Genomic DNA, 19,587 nt, shown 5'->3' with positions numbered 1-19,587 from the left:
TCGGGATTAATTTCGAATAATCTTAGTCAAAAACCGAAGATATTTAACGTAATATAAAAATTAAAAAGTAGAATTTTTTAGAAAATAATTTTGCAAAATTAAAGCTTATAATCCTTTCGCTGACCAGGAAAAAAAATGTGGATAATCTGGCACTTTTAATTAAAATTGAGACAAACAATTAAACATCGGACTATCCCATCTAATAAGGAAAAGTCTATATTCTCTTAACTTGTCCATAAAAAATGTAAGATGCTCTTTGAACCCATGTCAGTTCACTCTAGCAGAGAAAAGGGGAATCCCCTTTCTACTAGAAAGAAGCCAAAGAGTGCCGGCAATTCGCCAACGGATTTCGTCATTGTTTTAGTTATTTTTCTAATCCTCGTTAGGTGGATGCAACGTATTTTTGGGAGTTACGCTCCGATTTTCCAGGTATTAGTTAATTATTATGTATAAATTAGCTTCTTTTCACAACTCAAGCTGTATATATTCCGAATGATATTGTTTTTTGAAGTGTTTAATTTGTATATCAATTTGATTCAAAATAGCAGTTAATATAAGTTCGAAATTTTGAAAAAAAAAGTGTGTAAATAGTCTTCCAAAATTTGCATTTTATATTATTTTATTAAGTTGTTTGTTAGGTAGTATTGTCTTAGTAATATATTTTTAATTAATTTTTAATAAATTAATGTATTTTTTTAATGTTTACCATAAGCACCAACAATTTTGAGGTTTATCTAAATCTATGCATGCATTTAGCATTTTTGGAATTATAGTTTAACTAACGTGATGCTTATTAACTCTTTAACTGTGTAATTAAATGACGTCTTTCGGCTTGGAAAGATAAAGTCTTATTCATTCAAATAAGAATCTTTGGAACACTTGAAATATTTATACTAAATTCTATGTGTGTATCGATTTACAGCGTCTGTGAATGGTTTAATTTTAGCTTATTGCTTGAAAAATATGGTTATTCGATGCACGAATCACACTCGTGATGTTACATAATTAAAATTCAAAATAATGCTTTAAAAATAGTATTCAGAAGAGGTATTTTCATCTCGAAATATATTTGTGAAAAAGGAATGAATCGAATAAGAATTTGGAAGTTTCTGAATGAATTTTGGATAGCTCTATCCAGCAAATATCTGTCCAATTTTTTATATTTTACTTACGAATTCCTGTTTACTAATAAATAGGAACTTTTTTTTAAAAAAAAGCATAAGAATTTTGAAATAAATGAACTGTTTTATATTAAAACGAAATAGTTTTCATGTTATTTCTTGTTATGTTTTGCATTATAATGTTCGCTGATTTATAGGAAAAATGTTATTTTCTATAATTCTCTTTCTGATAATTTTATTGTTTTATAAATACATAGTCATAAATTAATTCATATGCGCTACACAGTTATTTAAGATTCTTTCTGTTTCAGTCATTTATTTCTATTGATATAATAGTTGTAAACAATTGTGTATAATCTACCTTTCGTATGAATAACTTTATGTTACGAAATTATGATACAAGGACAAAACTAATAGTTAAATATTTCTCTATTATTTCGCTATGTGATATCATAGAAGTACTATTTACTTTCTTACATGTAGATTAATTAAAGATTTTATTAAAATTAAATGAAATTCATTGTAATATTAATTCATTTTTCACATTTGTAATTATTATTTAATTATATTTTGAACTTTTTTTATATTGAAACACAGCATTTCCATAAAAGATATATATTTTTATTTATCTTGTTTCTTAATCATTATTAACTGAAATAAAATACGTTTTCGTATATTTTAATTAGATTCTTATGAATTACTTTATAAGTATTCTATTTTATATTGCTATGTAACTTAATCGAATTAAATTTTTGCATATAGATTTTTTTTTTAAATGGGGAATAGTTAACTTAATAAAAACACTTTTTAAAAATACATTTTTGTAGCATAGTAAAAATATTTTTTTAAATTTTGTTTCGTTTCTTTCCCTCTATTTTTTAGTTTTTTTTAATTTATCCATTATTCTTTCGTTTCTTTAAATCATTTTTTTCCCTCAGTTTAAATACTAGACGGTTTCTTTTATTTGGAATCAAAATTCAGTTGAATTAACTGATAATTGAGTTCTCAAATTATTAAAATCCTTTGTCATCAACAACCTACTAATGCTCAAAATTCGAAAACTTGAGTACTTCAGAACGCATGAAAAATCGTCAATGAATTTTTAGAAACATGAAAAATACAAGTTAAATAAAGATATATTTTGTCAGGTTTATTTGCTATAATTCACTTACTTTATGAATCATGTTTACTCACTTTAAGCAGCTTTTCAAACAAAATATTTTTTCCTGATTTATTAGGCTTTTAATAAAATGCCTGCATCCATTTAAACTTAAAAGTTTTTTATATCTGGTGTGCAAAATGTTTTCATAATGATTTCTTTTAAATATTATTTATTTTTTAAAATATAAGTTGTTAAATTTATAAGTAGTGGAATTTCTGCGTAATGCAAAAATAATTTATTAAGATTTAATGATCACTTATTATGAATGAACTTATTAAAGAACTTTAAATCATAAAGTTACGATTTTAAAAAAAAATTGTATTCCAAATACAAAGGTAATAAATTCGAGTTATTTCCTATTTTGTAATAGATTGGTTATTTTGGAAAGTTTTATTCAAGATGAAAGATTCAACTAATTTATACATAAAAATAATTCAGTTTATATGTAAAAAGCAATTATTGTGTTTTGGTTTTGTTAATCTTTAATTAAAAATTAAAGCATTGATTAATAAATATAAAACTTTTCGAACTCTAATAAAATTTTAATTTTGAAATGTAATTGTATTTGTTAATATATCTGCTTTATCATCGAAGAATGTCAAATAATATTTTATTATAAAATATATATATATTTTAAAAAATATATTTTTTTCGAACTGCATAAATTTTCATGATTTTGGTAATAGTCAATATTTCTCACTTTAGTGCATGCACATGATTCTAATAGAAAATTTCGATCGTGATTTTATGAAACTCTACATTTTACTATTCCACAAATTAAATATCAATACATCTTAAATGAAGTATTTATAGTCAAAGAATAAAACAAATTAAACATATAAATCAAGTATAAGCTTTTAGAAAAACCTTTGCACTATAATAAAATATATTTTCTAATAAATAGTGGGTAATAATATATAATAGCGGATTTTTAGGTAATTTTATTCATTAATACGACAAATGACCATGCTTTGTTGTGAAGAGTTGTGATATGCCGAAGTTTATCTTCATGTTAAGCAGTACGCATATTTAAGTCACAGCCTTGTTGTAGATTTATTTTTAATGAGCAGAAAAATTAATTGAATAAAAAACATAACAATTAAAATCTTGTTTTACAAAGATGTAATGAATTGAAAGGCACTAAAAATTTTATCGCGTTCTCGAAAACATGTTATATTTATCTCTCCTTTTGAACCAAAATTTGCATTAGTCTTTTTTTTTCTCTCTCTTTTTTTTAAAAATCTAATTCAATAAATTTCAACCATACAAATTTTTTTTAAAAGCTGTATATTTTCTTGAACTAAAATAATATTTAGCAGAAAGTTCAAACAGGAAAGGGATCTCTCATCCAAAGTTCACTGTTTAAATTTTAAGGAAAGTAATCACCTCATAGCTATAATAAGCAATTAGCTACTGCCAGTAATGGCGACAATTTAGGAGAAAGAGGCAAAAAAGCGGGTAACATATTTATGAACAGAAAATATTAAAAGAATAGAAAGAACGGCATTTTCGCATTCGTATAAATCTTTTATTTAAAATTGTCATCAAATATAATGTCATGTATCATTAGTAACATATATGTGTAATAATATCTCAGTTCTTCTTTTATTCTTATATTATTTTTTCTTAAATTCTACTTTTTATCTTAAATTAGGCCATATTAATTTCATTCTAAAATTTTCTCTTATTTATTTAATTAATTCTACACGCGCTTCAAAAAACTGATGACTTTCACATTTCCGATACTCAGAGCGAAAGGATAAAAATACGCTAATGCTTATAATATCCCTTTAAATATATCCAAGATCCCCTTGCGTTAAATCGACACATACAAAGAAATCCCTATCAGAATCTCATAATAAAATCAAGGAAAGGACAAATTTGCTTCTTTTAAACTCATATGTCGCGATGTAGACTGATGCATCTCTTATCGCTGTTTTATCTGTACAAATTATGCATTCCTGGATAAAATAAATCAGTTAAAATTTCAAAAATGCCATTTTTCGGCCTTGCACTGTTAAAATGTGTTTGTGTGTGTGATGATATTTTAGCAGATGTATGGCCGAGAAGAAGAAACCTTTGAAATTTTAACTCTACTGTTAATCAATTAAAATTTCAAAAACATTACTCCCAGATGCGCGTTTTCACCTTCCAAAAATACAGTTCTGCTGAATTCGATAGCTATAAGCCAAAATGTCTAGCCTGTAAAATGCCAACAATCATATGTAATACAAATTTCACTTTCCGCTTTCTCGAGTGCAAGAAGAAAGTATTTTAATCAACAAAAAAAAGGAATCCGAGATTTTAACAAATTGCCGCATTTAAGAACTCTCCAAGCCCAATTATGTCTGTTTGATAACGATATCACAATAATTATTAACTATTATATAATAAATGAAGATAAAGATTTGATAATATGATGAATCAAAACCTCACTGAACTGTGAAATTTTGTATAGTATACCATACATACAACTTTATAAAAATATACTACCACTATAAAATAAAAATATAAAAATATATATATATATAAAATAAGCTACCTATATACATCTTTTTTTTTTTTTTTTTTTTTTTTTTTTTTTTTTGCTTTTCTTCAAAAAAGCAATCTTGCCACGATAAGGGTTAATTGTAGATTCGTATCGAATTTTGAACCAAATCCGTTAACGGGTCTATCGTTCCGTACCATGCATATCGGTGCGATATTTCAAAATCGCACAAAAATGAAAATTTGTATGCGATTTTGTAACTCAAGTTGTAGTTCTTTGTCAGATTTTAGTTTCAGTTGAAAAAGGGCATTTAAAATCCATATTCTGTTTTCATAACTAAAGTACCTAGCTCAGAACGCCCGAATCCGTATTCCGAAATCTGAACATTCTTAGCTTTCTCCTCCCTCCTCCATGTTCACTTTTTGTGTGTGTGTGTTATGTGTGCGTCGGTAGGGTTGGGGAAAACACTTTTTTAAGGAGTATGCGATAAAATTTCGAAAATACTTTCCTTTTAATTTATTTAGATACAGTAGACTCCCGATTATCCGCGCCTGCCGCACGAAGTTTTTTTTTTTTTTTTTTGACTGATTTTTTTCAAAAAGGTGCAATTTTACACTTATGCTTTTGTATTTACATAATACATTACAGTATTAAAACAGTACATATGTATTCATTTTTCTGTGTATCCTTGACGCCTCTCGTAAATACAAAGCACTTTTTTGTTTTCATTAACAAAATACATTTTAGGTTAGTTTTGAGTGATATACTAAAACATTAAGCGTTAGTTAAACAGTTCCTGCTGTTTATTTTACGTTTTATTGTACATAAAACGATTTTTCAAAGTTGGAATGACTGTTTTCTTTTTTGCTATACGCGTTTTTAGCTTTATTCGGATTATCCGCGATTTTTGTTATCCGCGGCGGCCGCGCCACCCAATTCCGCGGATAATCGGGAGTGTACTGTATATGATATATTGCAATAAGACTGGCATCTGTGGGATTATCGTTTTTCTAAACAGATCAAAAACGCCCGCTAAATTTCAGAATTTCGAATAATTAATATAACGTTTTGGTTTTTATATCGTGATAATGATAAAAAATAATTAAAATGTTCCAAAATCTTTTGTTGTTGAACAAAAATATTTGAAGTTGAATTTGTGACTCAGTCAATTTTCGGATAATAAATATCATTGTTAACAGTTCATCCAAAACGTGACCATACAAAATGAGTCATAATAAATCTTACTGAAACGAGCATTTTCTTTTTTTATTGGCGCGGCGATAATTTGATCCTGAATCTTTCTGGATATCTCTTCATAAATAATTTTTTTTCTTTTATGATTTTATGAAGAATAGCACTTGTAAGCATTGGTCTGTAATGCTTAAATATAATAAGCTTCACTTTTTTTTTCTAGCACTATAGAAATAAAAGGTTTTATAATCATTAAAAAAAATCAGAATTTGATTTTTTTTTTTTTTTTTTTTTTTTAAATCTGTACTTTAGATTTCTCAGAAACCGAAAGTGAAGGAGATGTTATCAGAATTATAACCATTATGGAACTCGATAATTCCATCGATATTTTATGATTAAATAAATCTCATTTTTATTTTTAATCGTTTTTTTTCCGTGTTTTCAAATTCGGGCAAATATGATAGTACTTACAGGTATGTTTCGACGACTTTTTTTTTCTCCCCACTACGTTATTTCAAAAAATAATGCAGATATCCATCTGTAATTTTTATAAAACATTTCTTTTTCTTGTAGCACACGCATATATATATATATATATATATATATATATAATGAGACATTTTTTCGAAGTTGAGCTTTTTCTTAAATTTACTCTTGCTATTTTTAAGTTGTCTTTAACTTCGAGAACTCGTTTTATAGGTCTTTTTTAAACATATAACTTTCTAGTTTAAATTTTTCCTCACAGATTAATAGCATTTTATTTAAAAGCCAAAAATCTCTGTTAGAACTTCCCATCTTCCCTCACCTCTCTTATTCAGTTCGAGATCCAGGAGCAAATACTGTGGCCTGTCAATACGAAAAAAGAAATTATGCAAAAGGCATACAGACACTCATTTTTATAAATAGATATTATAAATTGAGTATATTTCATATGTGTGTATATTTCCTTTTTTCCTTAGGAATGCAATGTGTAAACTTTGTTGAAGTGCCATGAGTTTTTTAGAGAAGTGGTTTTGGCGGGAAAATTCCCAGTCTCACTGCCTGTGTCTTTCGAATGAGGAAAACGATGATGATGTTGAAAGAAGTGTAGAAAATCGCTTGATGAAGGTATTTTATATCCATTCTTTGTCGACATTTGTTTTAGTAACAAATTTCGAAGAAAAGTAAAATTCTTCTCTTTTAAATGTGTCATTTTGACTTAAAATGCTGTCATCTTCGAGAGACTTCAATATTTATTAAATCAATATTAGAAATCTCTTTTTAATACGTAGATAATCTATGGGTTCTTTAAAAAATAATTGGAGATGGCAGGACCGACCTTTATCAATATCTTCTAACTGGGTTCCGCGTCAAATTGATAAAATTAATTTATTCAAAACTAAATCAAGTGTCAGTTTATTTTTAGATAATCAAATTTAGGATTTTTTTAATTTAAAATTTATTTGCTGACCTAAGTGATTCTTTTTTCCTTATAGTTGATGCTTTGACGAAAATGTAAAAAAGTACAAAGACAAGGTAAAAAGCCCATTGTGTAGGCACTTCTTACGTGAGCCATCGTTACTTGCAAATAGAGGGATAGTTCCACTTCTGTTTCGCCGTTACCCTCAGTAACCACAAAAAAAAATTAAATTGTTCTTTCGAAATGGCCGTGCTTAGAAGATTTTGCTTATTTGTAACGTGTAAAATTTATAAATAATTTCTTACTTGTTTGAGAAAAGAACAGAAAGTTCTAATAGTTCGTTGCAGGAGCTTCTTTCTTTCTTTCTCTCTCTCTCTCTCTCTCTCTCTCTCTCTCTCTCTCTCTCACACACACACACATCCTGAGGGAATCCCTACTGTCTTTGTATAAAGAAACCCTCTTGTCATCAGATAAACTGATAAAATGATCTATCAGCAACTGCTTGTAATTAAATTATGCCTCCAATTTGCAATATTTGTGAAAAAGGGATTCGAAGTAGACGGACAAAAATATATTTACGGCCGAAATGGGCTACTTGGCTGATTTGAACGTTTTCAATTCTAACTCTTCGACTGTTAGAATTTTTTCATCTGGCCCCTTGAATTTCTTATTACAGAAAAATATATGAAAGAAAATGTATAAAATATCGTCTGCAAGATTAATTTATTTTGTTTAGTTTAAAGTCAAACCTATAAATATAATTAATTTTTTTTAAATTTCTCATTTATTTTCGTAGTTAATTATGACCGTATTTTTTGACCACAATAAATGAAGAATAATTTTTTAATGTCCTTAATTTTTAGGCGCACTTATTTATTCAATATACTCGATTAAAGAAAAGACAACAAAAATTTTTAACTTCTTAATTTTTAAAAAAGTTGATGAAGTTCATTATAATTATAAAAATTTTCTTAATAATTATTTTATTATTTTCTTAATTTTACTGTTTATTTATTCATTAATACCTGGGGAACAGAGCTTCGCTCTGCAATTTTTGTAAAATCGTAATTGAAATCCTATCCAATGGTTGGTTTTAAGTTATAAGCGAAATCTAAATGAATTGCCAGCGCGGGATCGAACAAGAGAAAAATGCATGGAGTCCGAAGCCCTAACCACTACTCCATCTCTGATACGCGTACGCAGGTCATGTATAGCCACATGTCAATATTTAGTTATAATAAAATGTTTCTTTGTGTGTGTAACACCGCGTTTTTCAGGTAAGATCCCTATAAAGATATACAAACTCAAAAAGCAAAACTTAATAAAATTTCATCCAAATCGTTAGAGCCGTTACCGAGATACACTAATATATATATAATATACAAGAATTTTAGTATAAAATTTCTCTTTCTCTCTCTTTCTCTTTCTCTCTCTTTCTCTTTCTCTCTCTTTCTCTCTCTCTCTCTCTCTCTCTCACACACACACACACACACACACACACCAAGATTTCGAAGAATCTCCACATCTTGATAGCCCTGAGATGTCTGTCTGTGACAAATATAAGTCAAAAATGCTTTGAGCAAATTGTAGACAAAATCTTTTCAGTGGAACTCTTTCTTGTTCGAATATACGTTTTAACATGGTAACCACAAAACGGAGAGAGCTGGATTAATAAAATTCTGTACACAGATTTAATATCTATATTGTAGAAATTTATGAAATTTTAAATCGAATCCAACAAAGAGTTGAACGTCTGTCGGTCTATGTTTTCAGAAGCATGCGATAACACCAAACCGCAATGATTTAAATAAATGAAATCTGGTTTGTGATTTTTGTGAGTACTATTGTAGTTCTATGTCAAACTTTAGTGTCATTCGTTAGGAAGAAGAAAAAAAAAAAAAAACGTCCTAAATACATATTCGGATTTTGTTAGTACTGTGAAACCTCGCTTATCGAGTGATAACGAGCGATGTTCGCAGAATTAGTAGCGAGGGAAAACCGTAATATCACATCCTGGATTGAACTGTACCAGTTTGTGTTCAGCGCTTGTTTGAAGAGAACCCTTATATTTACATGGAATTTTTTTTTTTTTTTTTGCCGGATAGCGTTATTGAACTCTGAGGGATTTGAGTAAACGCCTGTGAAGCCTTAATCGACGGAATTGTGTCTCTGGCCAAGGCTACGGGGCCCTTTTTTTTTTTTTTTTTTTTTTAATTGCAGCCAGTCGTCCCGTTACCACAGAACTAAATCTTATAAATATCGATTATTGTACTGGCTGCTATGCTCATTAACTATCCAACTTTTGCATTAGAGGACAATGACCAACAAAAGTTCAAAGTTTCGTTTCCGCATATTCCGATGTGAGCCTTAATCCATTTGGTCTGTAACCTTTCTCAAGTTTTCTTTCATTTTCCATGTTTTATTATTTTTGGTGTTCATGGATTGTATTGCTTGAAGCACATAGAGTCTGAAAATCTTGACAACTATGCCAGTCCTCCAGCTCCTCTCAATATTCGACTGCCGCATTTATTGCTAAGACTTCGGAAGACTACGGGGCATAGCAATGACATCGACGAGTTCATGAAATTATGTAGCCAAAATTTACCGAAAAACTTCCTAGCTGAAGAAACTGCATTCTATTTCACAGCAAAAAAGCTGCGGAGGAGATTTAGTCTGAAGAGGAAGAAATAATAGACGCAACAAAGCAACAACCTTCCAGTGAAATAACGGAAAGCATTGGAAATCATTGTATCATATATTCAAAAACATCGCCCTGATAAAACAGTAGCTATGCACGCTGCAAACTCATTTTAAGACAATGCTGTGTTTAAACTTTGCCTAATTTTAAAGCCTATCTAAAGAAAAATTTCTTTAGACTACTTTCTTGTAACAAACTGATGCATTATAAATAGTCAATTACATAATTATAAATTGTTTGAGTACTTGTTCTCGGCATGGATCGCATTTTCCTATTACATGGTTTCCTATCGGACTAACTATTTCACATTACGGGTGTGATTTGGGAACGAATTATACTAGTTAAGCGTTGGTGCTCAATATTTTTGTATTAATTGCACCCTATCGATTAATCGCCAAAAAACCGCATGCTATAATAGATTCATCTATTATTGCTCGCTGTGTAAGAACATTTATTAGATAGTAAGCGAGAAAGTTTCGGAGAGACTTCTCTTGGTAGTTTCTAAGATAGTGCAGTTAATAGAATTTGACTAAGTTTTGTTTATTCTTCATAGGAATGCATTAAACGGAAGCAACGTTTAAAGAAATTCTTTCAAAACAAAAATTATCACATTTCTGAAGATGATATTATCATAAAATTGTAATAAGTACTAGTCTTTATCGTAGTCTCGTAAGAGAAACGAAACCATTTTATCTCGGAACTGCTAGCCGAACAAAAACACGGTAGAATGACAAACAATAGCGTAAAATCTAGAGTCTAAGAGATCTCTTAGACTCTTATCATTCATTGGAGCACTCTTATCATTCATAAAAAGCATTCTTTTTAAAGTGTTTTCCTACATGCATGAAGTAAGTGAACTTATCGCATCTGGTCGACGTGATTATTGCACAGATGTTATTCACAGAAACCGAAAGTATATTTTTTTTTAACACTAGAAGATGTACCTGTCTGTATTAGTTATGCTGTTAACTATATTTAGGATCTGATTGTTACGAAAGTCATAGTAAAAAATATCATGCATATTGACAGACTGCTTAAGAAATTTATAAAAAAATTATTTGTCGTAGACTTTAAATGTTTTTATAACTACATTAAAAGTTTTGTTTCCTTTTAATGGAATCTTCTCTAGCCATAATGTTCACAACCAATCAATCAAATCGAACTAAGTACTGAAAACGGTTTGAATATTAAATTTAAAAAGTTTCAGACCTCAACTCATCAACCTTTGCTACAATTTAACAAAAAAAAAAAAAAAAAAAAAATGTGAAGTTTATGATTTGTAACTCATTTTTATTTATGCGTAATTTTATTCGCGCACCGAAAAATCGGCCAATTTTTAAACACTTAAAAAAATAAAGCCCGCCTCATTTCCTAGCTGCCAAACAAAAGGGCAAAGAAAGGATATTTTTGTGGTTTGAGATTTTGCTTTCTGATAATAATGCAAACCAGATGGGCGAGGAATATTTTAAATCTATACTCAGCATTACAGACTGTTGTGGACGATAAAATATAATAATAAATTTCATTTAGTAATATTTTAGGGATCAATCTGGTGGTAATAAGTTATTTCCCCCCATCCTTACTGAAACATAGAAGCAGAAATTGTCTCTATTTTAGCCTTGCGATTTTCACGATAACACAATCAATTGCTGCTAAAATGAGACTGTGAAATAAAATCGTTGACTATTTTTTTCCTTCTGATAGTGTAAGCCTTATATGACTAATTCAAAAGATTCAAGAATTTGTATTCCTTTTAAACCTTTGCTTTCATAAACATTATACTTTTTTTTTCTTTATTTCTCTATTTACCAAAACTTCAGAACAATATAATATTGAAGATTACTAGTTTTAAGTCAGGAAGTGGCTTAAATGGGATGGAAAAGACGAGAAATTTTCTTCCCAATGAAACACAAATTTGGGCCAGTATCCTTAGAAAATCCTTCAATAAGGCAATCTGCTTCCATTTATTACAGCTAAGATAGATTTCTTATTTAAGTGTTCCGAGACATTTTTGATTAATATATATGCCATAGTTTCACCATTAGAAAGGCCTACTCTTTGCCATTATCTTGCTTTGACCAATAGAAAATGTCGCACCATTTTTTACTACCGTGACTAAATTTTGCTTTAAAAAGTGAATTAATGTATGTCATTGATTATCACCTACTACTTGCCTTTGTTCCAACATCCACAGTTATTCCATTAAACTTAAATCAACAGTAATCAACTTTTTTTTTTTTTTTTTTTTTTTTTTTTTAAGCAAGAGAATGAAAATAAAAGCTATCTCAGGGTGGCCAGCCGACCGGTAATCGTCAGAAAATTCCGGGGAAATTTATTATGTAACTGGACATTTTTTTATAAAACGGTAATTTTTCATTGAACTTGATAATTCGCGGATATTTTTTCATAAGTAGAATGAAACATTGTTGGCAATTAATGAAAACCAAACTTTTACTGATAGTCTAAAACAGACTGTGAAAAAGAAAGATTAACCACCATATCTAATTTATTGCATATATGTATAAATATATAATATTTTAGTCGAAAGTTTTGTTTGCTTTTTTTTCCCCGGAACAAGTGATTGGCATAATTAACAAAAATAGTTTTGGGTACTATGGGAAATGGCAGCCATAATAACAAAGCCCAGCTCCTGTTACTGTAATGATTTTGAGCATTAATGAGTCTCTTTTATTTGAAAAGATATAGATGGAGCTATTGTGGTGAATAGCATATAAGTACAGCTGTAGTGGCGCCATCTACCCACAGCAAAACAAAGTCGTCAGACTCACTTGACGCAGCAAACAGCATCAGCAACCACTCACCCTCGCCATAACGCTTGGCGCTACTCAAATGGGTACAGGCGCATTAGAATCAACAGTTAATACATCTGCAGCGGCCAAGCAGGTGATAAATGACTATTTGTTTCGCCAACTGGCGATAAGTTCATCTCCATAGGTATGATTGCATACCTATGGAGATGAACTTTGCTCTCCAACGAATACGAGTGACTCACTTCCTGCCTTCGCCGGCTTGCTCCGAACTTCTGCCTCGTGCTGGTCGATGGAATTACGGCCAATGTATCATCTATACTTATAATAAAGCTCAATGTGTGTGTGTGTGTGTTGGCGCTCTACAGGCCAGGTCATTTGACATACAGCTACCAAATTTGGTACATGTATTCCTTAGAGGTCGGGAATGTGCACCTGGGGTCTCTTTTTTTGAAATTTTTATTAGAATTTTAATTATTAATTAAAAACTAACTTTCCCGCCAAAAATATCTTCCATTTTCTCCACCGCCAACTTTTTCGCCAAATGAGAAAGGCTTCCGTTTTTTTTTTTTTTTTTTTTCTCCCAACAGAAATAAGGCTAGGGCTAACGTTTTTCGGCGGATTATTTCAATCGATTCTGTTTATTTTCTTAATGTTTTATGCATTTAAAATTAAGCATTGTTAATTAATCCATGTTTCAGATTCATTCTGAAGTACTTTTGAATTAAAATAACACAGAATAAAGGAAATTAAAAATGTATAATCTGCATAGCGTTACCCCAACTGGCGTAGAAAAATTCGCGCATTTGCGTTACCGTAATTGGCGAAGAAAATTCACGCATGCGCATTCTGTTCCGATTGTTACCATGACAACCATTATCAACGGACGATTTAAATTATTTTGCGGTTAGTTGCATGCTTTTGTAAGTAAATTGTATTTATGTTAGTTATATATATTTTGTATATGCTTATAGTTTTAAGTACATCGTTTTTTAAGCAGTTTTTTTTAACCTGTTTTCAATGATTTAAATTATTTTTAGGTTAGTTGCATGCTTTTGTAAGTAAATTGTATTTATGTTAGTTATATATATTTTGTATATGCTTATAGTTTTAAGTACATCGTTTTTTAAGTAGTTTTTTTAAACCTGTTTTCGGCCGATTATTTTAAACGATTCATTTTATTTTCTTAGTGTTTGATGCATTTAAAATGAAACATTGTTAATGAATCGATCTGTTCATGATGAATCTGAGAAAATTTTGTTGACAAATTCTTGAGATAATACAGTACACTCCCGATTATCCGCGGAATTAAGTGGCGCGGCCGCCGCGGATAACAAAATTCGCGGATAATCCGAAAAAAGCTAAAAACGGGTATAGCAAAAAAGAAAACAGTCATTCCAACTTTGAAAAATCGTTTTATGTACAATAAAACGTAAAATAAACAGCAGAAAATGTTTAACTAACGCTTAATATTTTAGTATATCACTCAAAACTAACCTAAAAGGCATTTTGTTAATGAAAACAGAAAAGTGCTTTGTATTTACGGAAGGCGTCAAGGATACACAGAAAAATTAATACATATGTACTGTTTTAATACTGTAATGTATTATGTAATTACAAAAGCATAACTGTAAAACTGCACCTTTTTGAAAAAATCACTCAAAAAAAAAAAAAAAAAAAAAAAAACTTTGTGCGGCAGGCGCGGATAATCTGCACCGCGGATAACCCGCCCACGGATAATCGGGAGTCTACTGTACATAAATTAAGAAAGATATTCTTTAGTGCCCATAAAGTTTAAAGCTCAGTGACTCTATTATCAGTAATCATATTATTAAAAAAAATGCTTTGTTTCAGTAAAAAATATTATTATATTAATTGCAGATTAATCATTTACACTTTAATTTAATGTAAAGCATAAATTCTACGGGAGCTAACAGAAAATTAGAGAGATACAGATTACGTTATGACTGAAGGTCTTTATAATATTTTGAGTGAATTGAAATTTTGAAGTATTTTAATGAAGAAGCTATTGAAGTAGGAATTACTTAAAATATTTAACTATTAAAATTTTAACGAGCATTAAGATTGGCGAACCGGCTGGTCGCCAAAGGCGGCTAGTGTTCTATATTTGTTAATTTAATTTGCAATTAAAATTTATTTTTGTTATTTACATGGCTGGCAGTTTTCATTAAGTAAAAATGTTTTAATACTCTCATTTAAAGTAAATTTGGCAATGCGTGTTAAGTCACGCACCAAACATCCTTCGCTCATCACAATCCCCCTAAACTATTCTCTCCTCTCCCTCCCCCCATCCTATTCTTCTTTCGAACGTCCTATCGATCATACCACGTGTTACGACAGCGAAAGTATGAATTTTAGGTTAATATTCAAAACTGATTGTAAAATATTAAACCATTATTATAATTCCATAACAATTTATTTTTAATTAAATAAGTATTTTACATTAATTATTTTTTTACTTTTCCTCGGAAATCTTTTTGTTCAGTTATGAATTGTCGGACGCTATTGCTGTTAGTTTCGTAAAAAAATTTTTTGTTTATTTTTAAACATTATGAACAGGGATTACTAAATTCTTTGTAAGAATGGATGTTATGAACGATACGAAATGGATATTATTGCTAATATTTTTTTTTAATTTTGTGTTTAAAATTCACTACATTCAACAATATGCTCTATAATTTTAAAATAATATTAAACACGAAAAATTTGTTTCATACATTACAAGCATACATGCTTATTATTTTTTCATTTCTTTTTTAATGGCTTGTTGTATATGAAACCGCCACAAAAATTTACGAAAATTCATTCATACTATCTTTTTTGAAACTTATACTTCTAAAACATTTTTCTTTTTGTGCAATAAAGAAAAAAAATTGATAAAGACAAATTTTTCACACTTTTCTCTATTTTACAGATTAAGCATTGAGCCAGCATGCTTGCAATTTTCATTTCATTGAAAAAATTCTCATATTGATGCTAAGGTTTCACTTTTTATTTGTGATTTTTTTTTCTCTGTTTGTAAAATTATTTTTCAGTTCCGATTGGTGTGTTGATTTTCGGTCATACCGTTTTACCAAGTGAAAGGAAATTTTTTAAGCACTCCACCAATGTGCATATATTTTTGTACTGCATTTTTATGAGCAAATTTAACAAACAGTTTTAAGGTATGACTGGTGGGCTAAAAATCAATCTGGATAAGCATATATGTTCTGATGTTGGTTAATATATTTGCAAAAAAAGGGGAAGGGTTTCACATGATTGAAACTTATTGAAAGTTCAGCAAGTGAAAGTTTTTTTTCTGAGAATTAAATTTTATTTTACATTGATTTTAGTTAAAAGAGTAGAACAATTTTTCAAATAAAATTAAGATATATTGTGTAATAATTAAAGAGAATAAAATAAAGCATCATTCTGAATATGAGAAACATCTGAAAAATGTCAAGGAAATTGCAATAGATGAAACGATAAACACCCTGAATCTATTTGAGAAGTCTCATCATAAATGCAACCCATTCATTTCCTGTCTTAATTGACAATTTGCAACTGAAGATACGATAGCATTATTTTAAAGAAAAAATTTTAGTTTATAATTATTTAGGATCATTAAGGAAGGTTGGTCATAACTGGGATTTATTGGTTTATTAATTGAGTATCCTCATTTTTTTTTATATTGTAAATTATACAAATTTAATCGAATCCTTCTTCAGGTTTCAATAGTGGAAAAAAAAATGAAAATTATAATTCCAGGGCAAAAATTTAATATATGGTTGCAAATCAGTGTAATAATCAAAAAAAAATAAATAAAAAATCATTAAGTGTGTAATGCTGAAAACTATTTTTTACTTTTGAACAAAATTAAATTTCAGAAAATATTGTAGTACAAAAATAAGAGAATGTATGTCAGTGTGTTACCTACTGTTGTAGATTTTAATATTTGTCTTCAACATCTACGAATCATTGCTCATTACTTGAAGTTGACATTGATATATAAAAATTTTGGAACTGTCATATTTTAATGTATTAAAAATAGTATTTTATTAAAAGGATCAATTATAGAATTTATTTTTTCCAGGAATGTATCTGCTGGCTCTAACAACTATTGAAAAAAAAAAAAATTATATTTCCTAATTGGAAGAGTATTTTAAACTCTGTATTGCACTAGGAAAGGCTTCATATATAGTAAATCGTAATGGGGTATGTTACAAGGAATGGTTGAAATATAGAAGAAAAAGTCCACACAATAATTATCTATTAAGATTGCACAGAATTGAATAGTAAAGAACAAAATAGTTAATTTCTTATTACTTTTATGATTAGTTTTTTTTAAGCTAATACTTCACAAAAGTGATTTAAAAAAAAGGGATGCAAATCAAATGTTTTGGATTAGTTAAAGTAAATGAATGATTTAATAAATAGATTTCTAAACTTGCAAGTTGTTAGTTTCCCATTTTTTTAAAAAGCCAAAATTGTTTTTCAGTAATGAAAAAAGATCACCAATATTTTTTAATTGCTGTCATTTTTTATGTGTAGTGTAATTCGTTTTTGTTTAAATTAAAACTGACCTGCTTGAATTGTTTACTAAATTTATTCTCAAAGAAAGCTGTAGTTGCATATTGACAAATTACTTAACTGTAAAAATCTGATTTCATACAATATTCTATTGTAAAATGAGGATTTGTTGACAAGAGGTTGCAGTTAAAAAGACAGCCATTATTATAAAATTGTGTTAAAATTGCAAAACAAGAATAACTAACAAGAATTTGTATTTTAATTCCAAAAATTTGTTGCACAAATTTAATACTTAAAATATCAGTAAGGTGTGAATATATATAAACTTCTAATTTCAGAAATTTACTAACTGAATGTTCTTTTTTATTAGGTTTACATATTGCAAGAAAAATGATAATGAAAGAAGTGTTTAACTGGGCACAATCAACCTAACCATCATAAACAAAGAAAGCTACAACACCTAGCATTGTACAAGTAATGCAGAAAATATGAAGATTCAGTAAATTGAATTAAGAATATACAATAAATGTATATTTGAAGAATCTTAAATTATCTGAACAAATTATCAGATTCAAAATTGAACTTTGGCCTTATAAAATGTATGGCAATTAAACTGAAACTTCAATTATTGCATATCCGATGTAACTTTTCAAACTTGTTGGCCTTTTCATGTTTTATATATTTTATGTAAGAGCAAAGATTTATTAATAAAAAATAATTCAAATGAATTTTAAAATATTTTATTGAAAAAAATTTATAATCTACAATCATATCATTAACTTCCTAAAACAAAAATACATTAATGAATCAAGAACATGAATTTAATATCCAATATATATAAAATGATGGCTAAGGTCATTTTTAAATAAACACTTGTTTTTTAAAAAATGATAATTGTATTTAGATTACTGATGTTTTTAATGTATGAAAAATAAGAACATTTTTTTAAAATATTTTATCACAGTAGATGAAACATAATAAATTTCATCCTTAACTTCTGCTCATGATATGCCAGCACACTTAACTGCATTTAAAAATCGGTGCATAATTTGACACAGCTGCCTTAACATTTTATATTCTAATAAGTGATTCAACAAGATATGTTTAATATTCAGCGTTTTTGATTTTAGAATTAAATTTAATCCATGTTTAAAACCTTGATTCCTGAATTCTCAGTTTGAAAAATAAAAACACAGAATTACATTAAAAAATTAAGCATCTTAAAAGTACAATCTGGCATTGGAATCCTGGAAATGACTAGAGAAACCCAAAGGATCCCAAAAGCCAAAAGAAAGAGGCTCATATTAATTAATTAAATATCAAATCTTTAAATGCCATCTCTTCTTTTAAAAATTCTATTTAAGATGCTTAACTTTTTCATTTTATCTCGGATGATTAGTACAAACTTACAAGCACCAACTTGGAAAAAAGAACTTAACATAAAATCTATTTAAAAATTATACATGAAAAGATAGCATTAAGTTGGACACAAACACATGAAGATAGTTTTAAGATTCCACACAGAAAAAAAAAATTATGGAATGTTATCAAAGCTTCTATGTAAAATAATTTACAAAAGAAAAATATTCATGGACAGTATGGTACACATTATGGTCATGAAATAAAGTTCAGTGATATTTCACTACTAGTCTCATCTTCAGCAATTAACACTGAAATGAATAAAACTTAAAATTCAAGATGCATCATGCAAGTTCTTCGGTAGGCATTGTCGTTACTTAACTGTACAAAATATCACTTCATCAAATCTATTGATATCGACCCACTTAAAAATACCAAACTTGCCATGATGTAATGATAGCAGGGTGGCAGAGTTTTTCCATCACTAGAGGTTTTTAATAAGCTACTAAATGGGCCACTCTCATGAAATATATAGCGCTGAGCGATATTAACATTGCACACATGTTGAACATAAGGGATGGGGAAGAATTCACACCATCAGGAAGCTCATTGCAGCCGCTGCCACAATCCTGACCTTCACAGACATTACAAAGACTGATGGCTTTAGGTTCATAGAACATTCTCGCACTCTTGGCTATAAATATAAAAGAATTTTTTTTAATTGATTTTACATATTTAATATAATTGATATTCATATAAAAAATTGTCTTGATCATTACAACTTCACTTTGCTCATTAAATGGCAAATATTAGCCATCTTAATGATTACAACATGAAAAAAAAAATTTTATTAAAAAAATTAAAATGATCC

The 19,587-nt window shown here is 28.8% G+C and overlaps 1 protein-coding gene and 1 long non-coding RNA gene across 4 annotated transcripts in view; one reads left to right on the top strand and one right to left on the bottom strand.

The window, feature by feature from the left end:
* Positions 1 to 304: 304 nt before the first annotated feature.
* LOC129971180 (uncharacterized) lies at positions 305 to 18,085 on the top strand. The gene is made up of 3 exons (XR_008784773.1): positions 305 to 429; positions 6,922 to 7,069; positions 17,728 to 18,085. It is a non-coding gene; the product is annotated as an uncharacterized LOC129971180 (long non-coding RNA).
* LOC129971179 (CD109 antigen-like) overlaps positions 18,082 to 19,587 on the bottom strand; it is an 80,697-nt gene continuing 79,191 nt past the window's right edge. For all 3 annotated transcript variants that reach the window (XM_056084716.1, XM_056084717.1, XM_056084718.1), the window contains one exon: positions 18,082 to 19,410. In XM_056084716.1, coding sequence (XP_055940691.1) covers positions 19,211 to 19,410 — 200 coding nt within the window. In that variant the 3' untranslated portion in view covers positions 18,082 to 19,210. The remainder of the gene's footprint in view (positions 19,411 to 19,587) is intronic.

Source organism: Argiope bruennichi, chromosome 6, assembly GCF_947563725.1.
Source record: "Argiope bruennichi chromosome 6, qqArgBrue1.1, whole genome shotgun sequence".
Lineage (NCBI taxonomy): Eukaryota > Metazoa > Arthropoda > Arachnida > Araneae > Araneidae > Argiope > Argiope bruennichi.
This window is presented reverse-complemented; position numbering and strand designations above follow the sequence as displayed.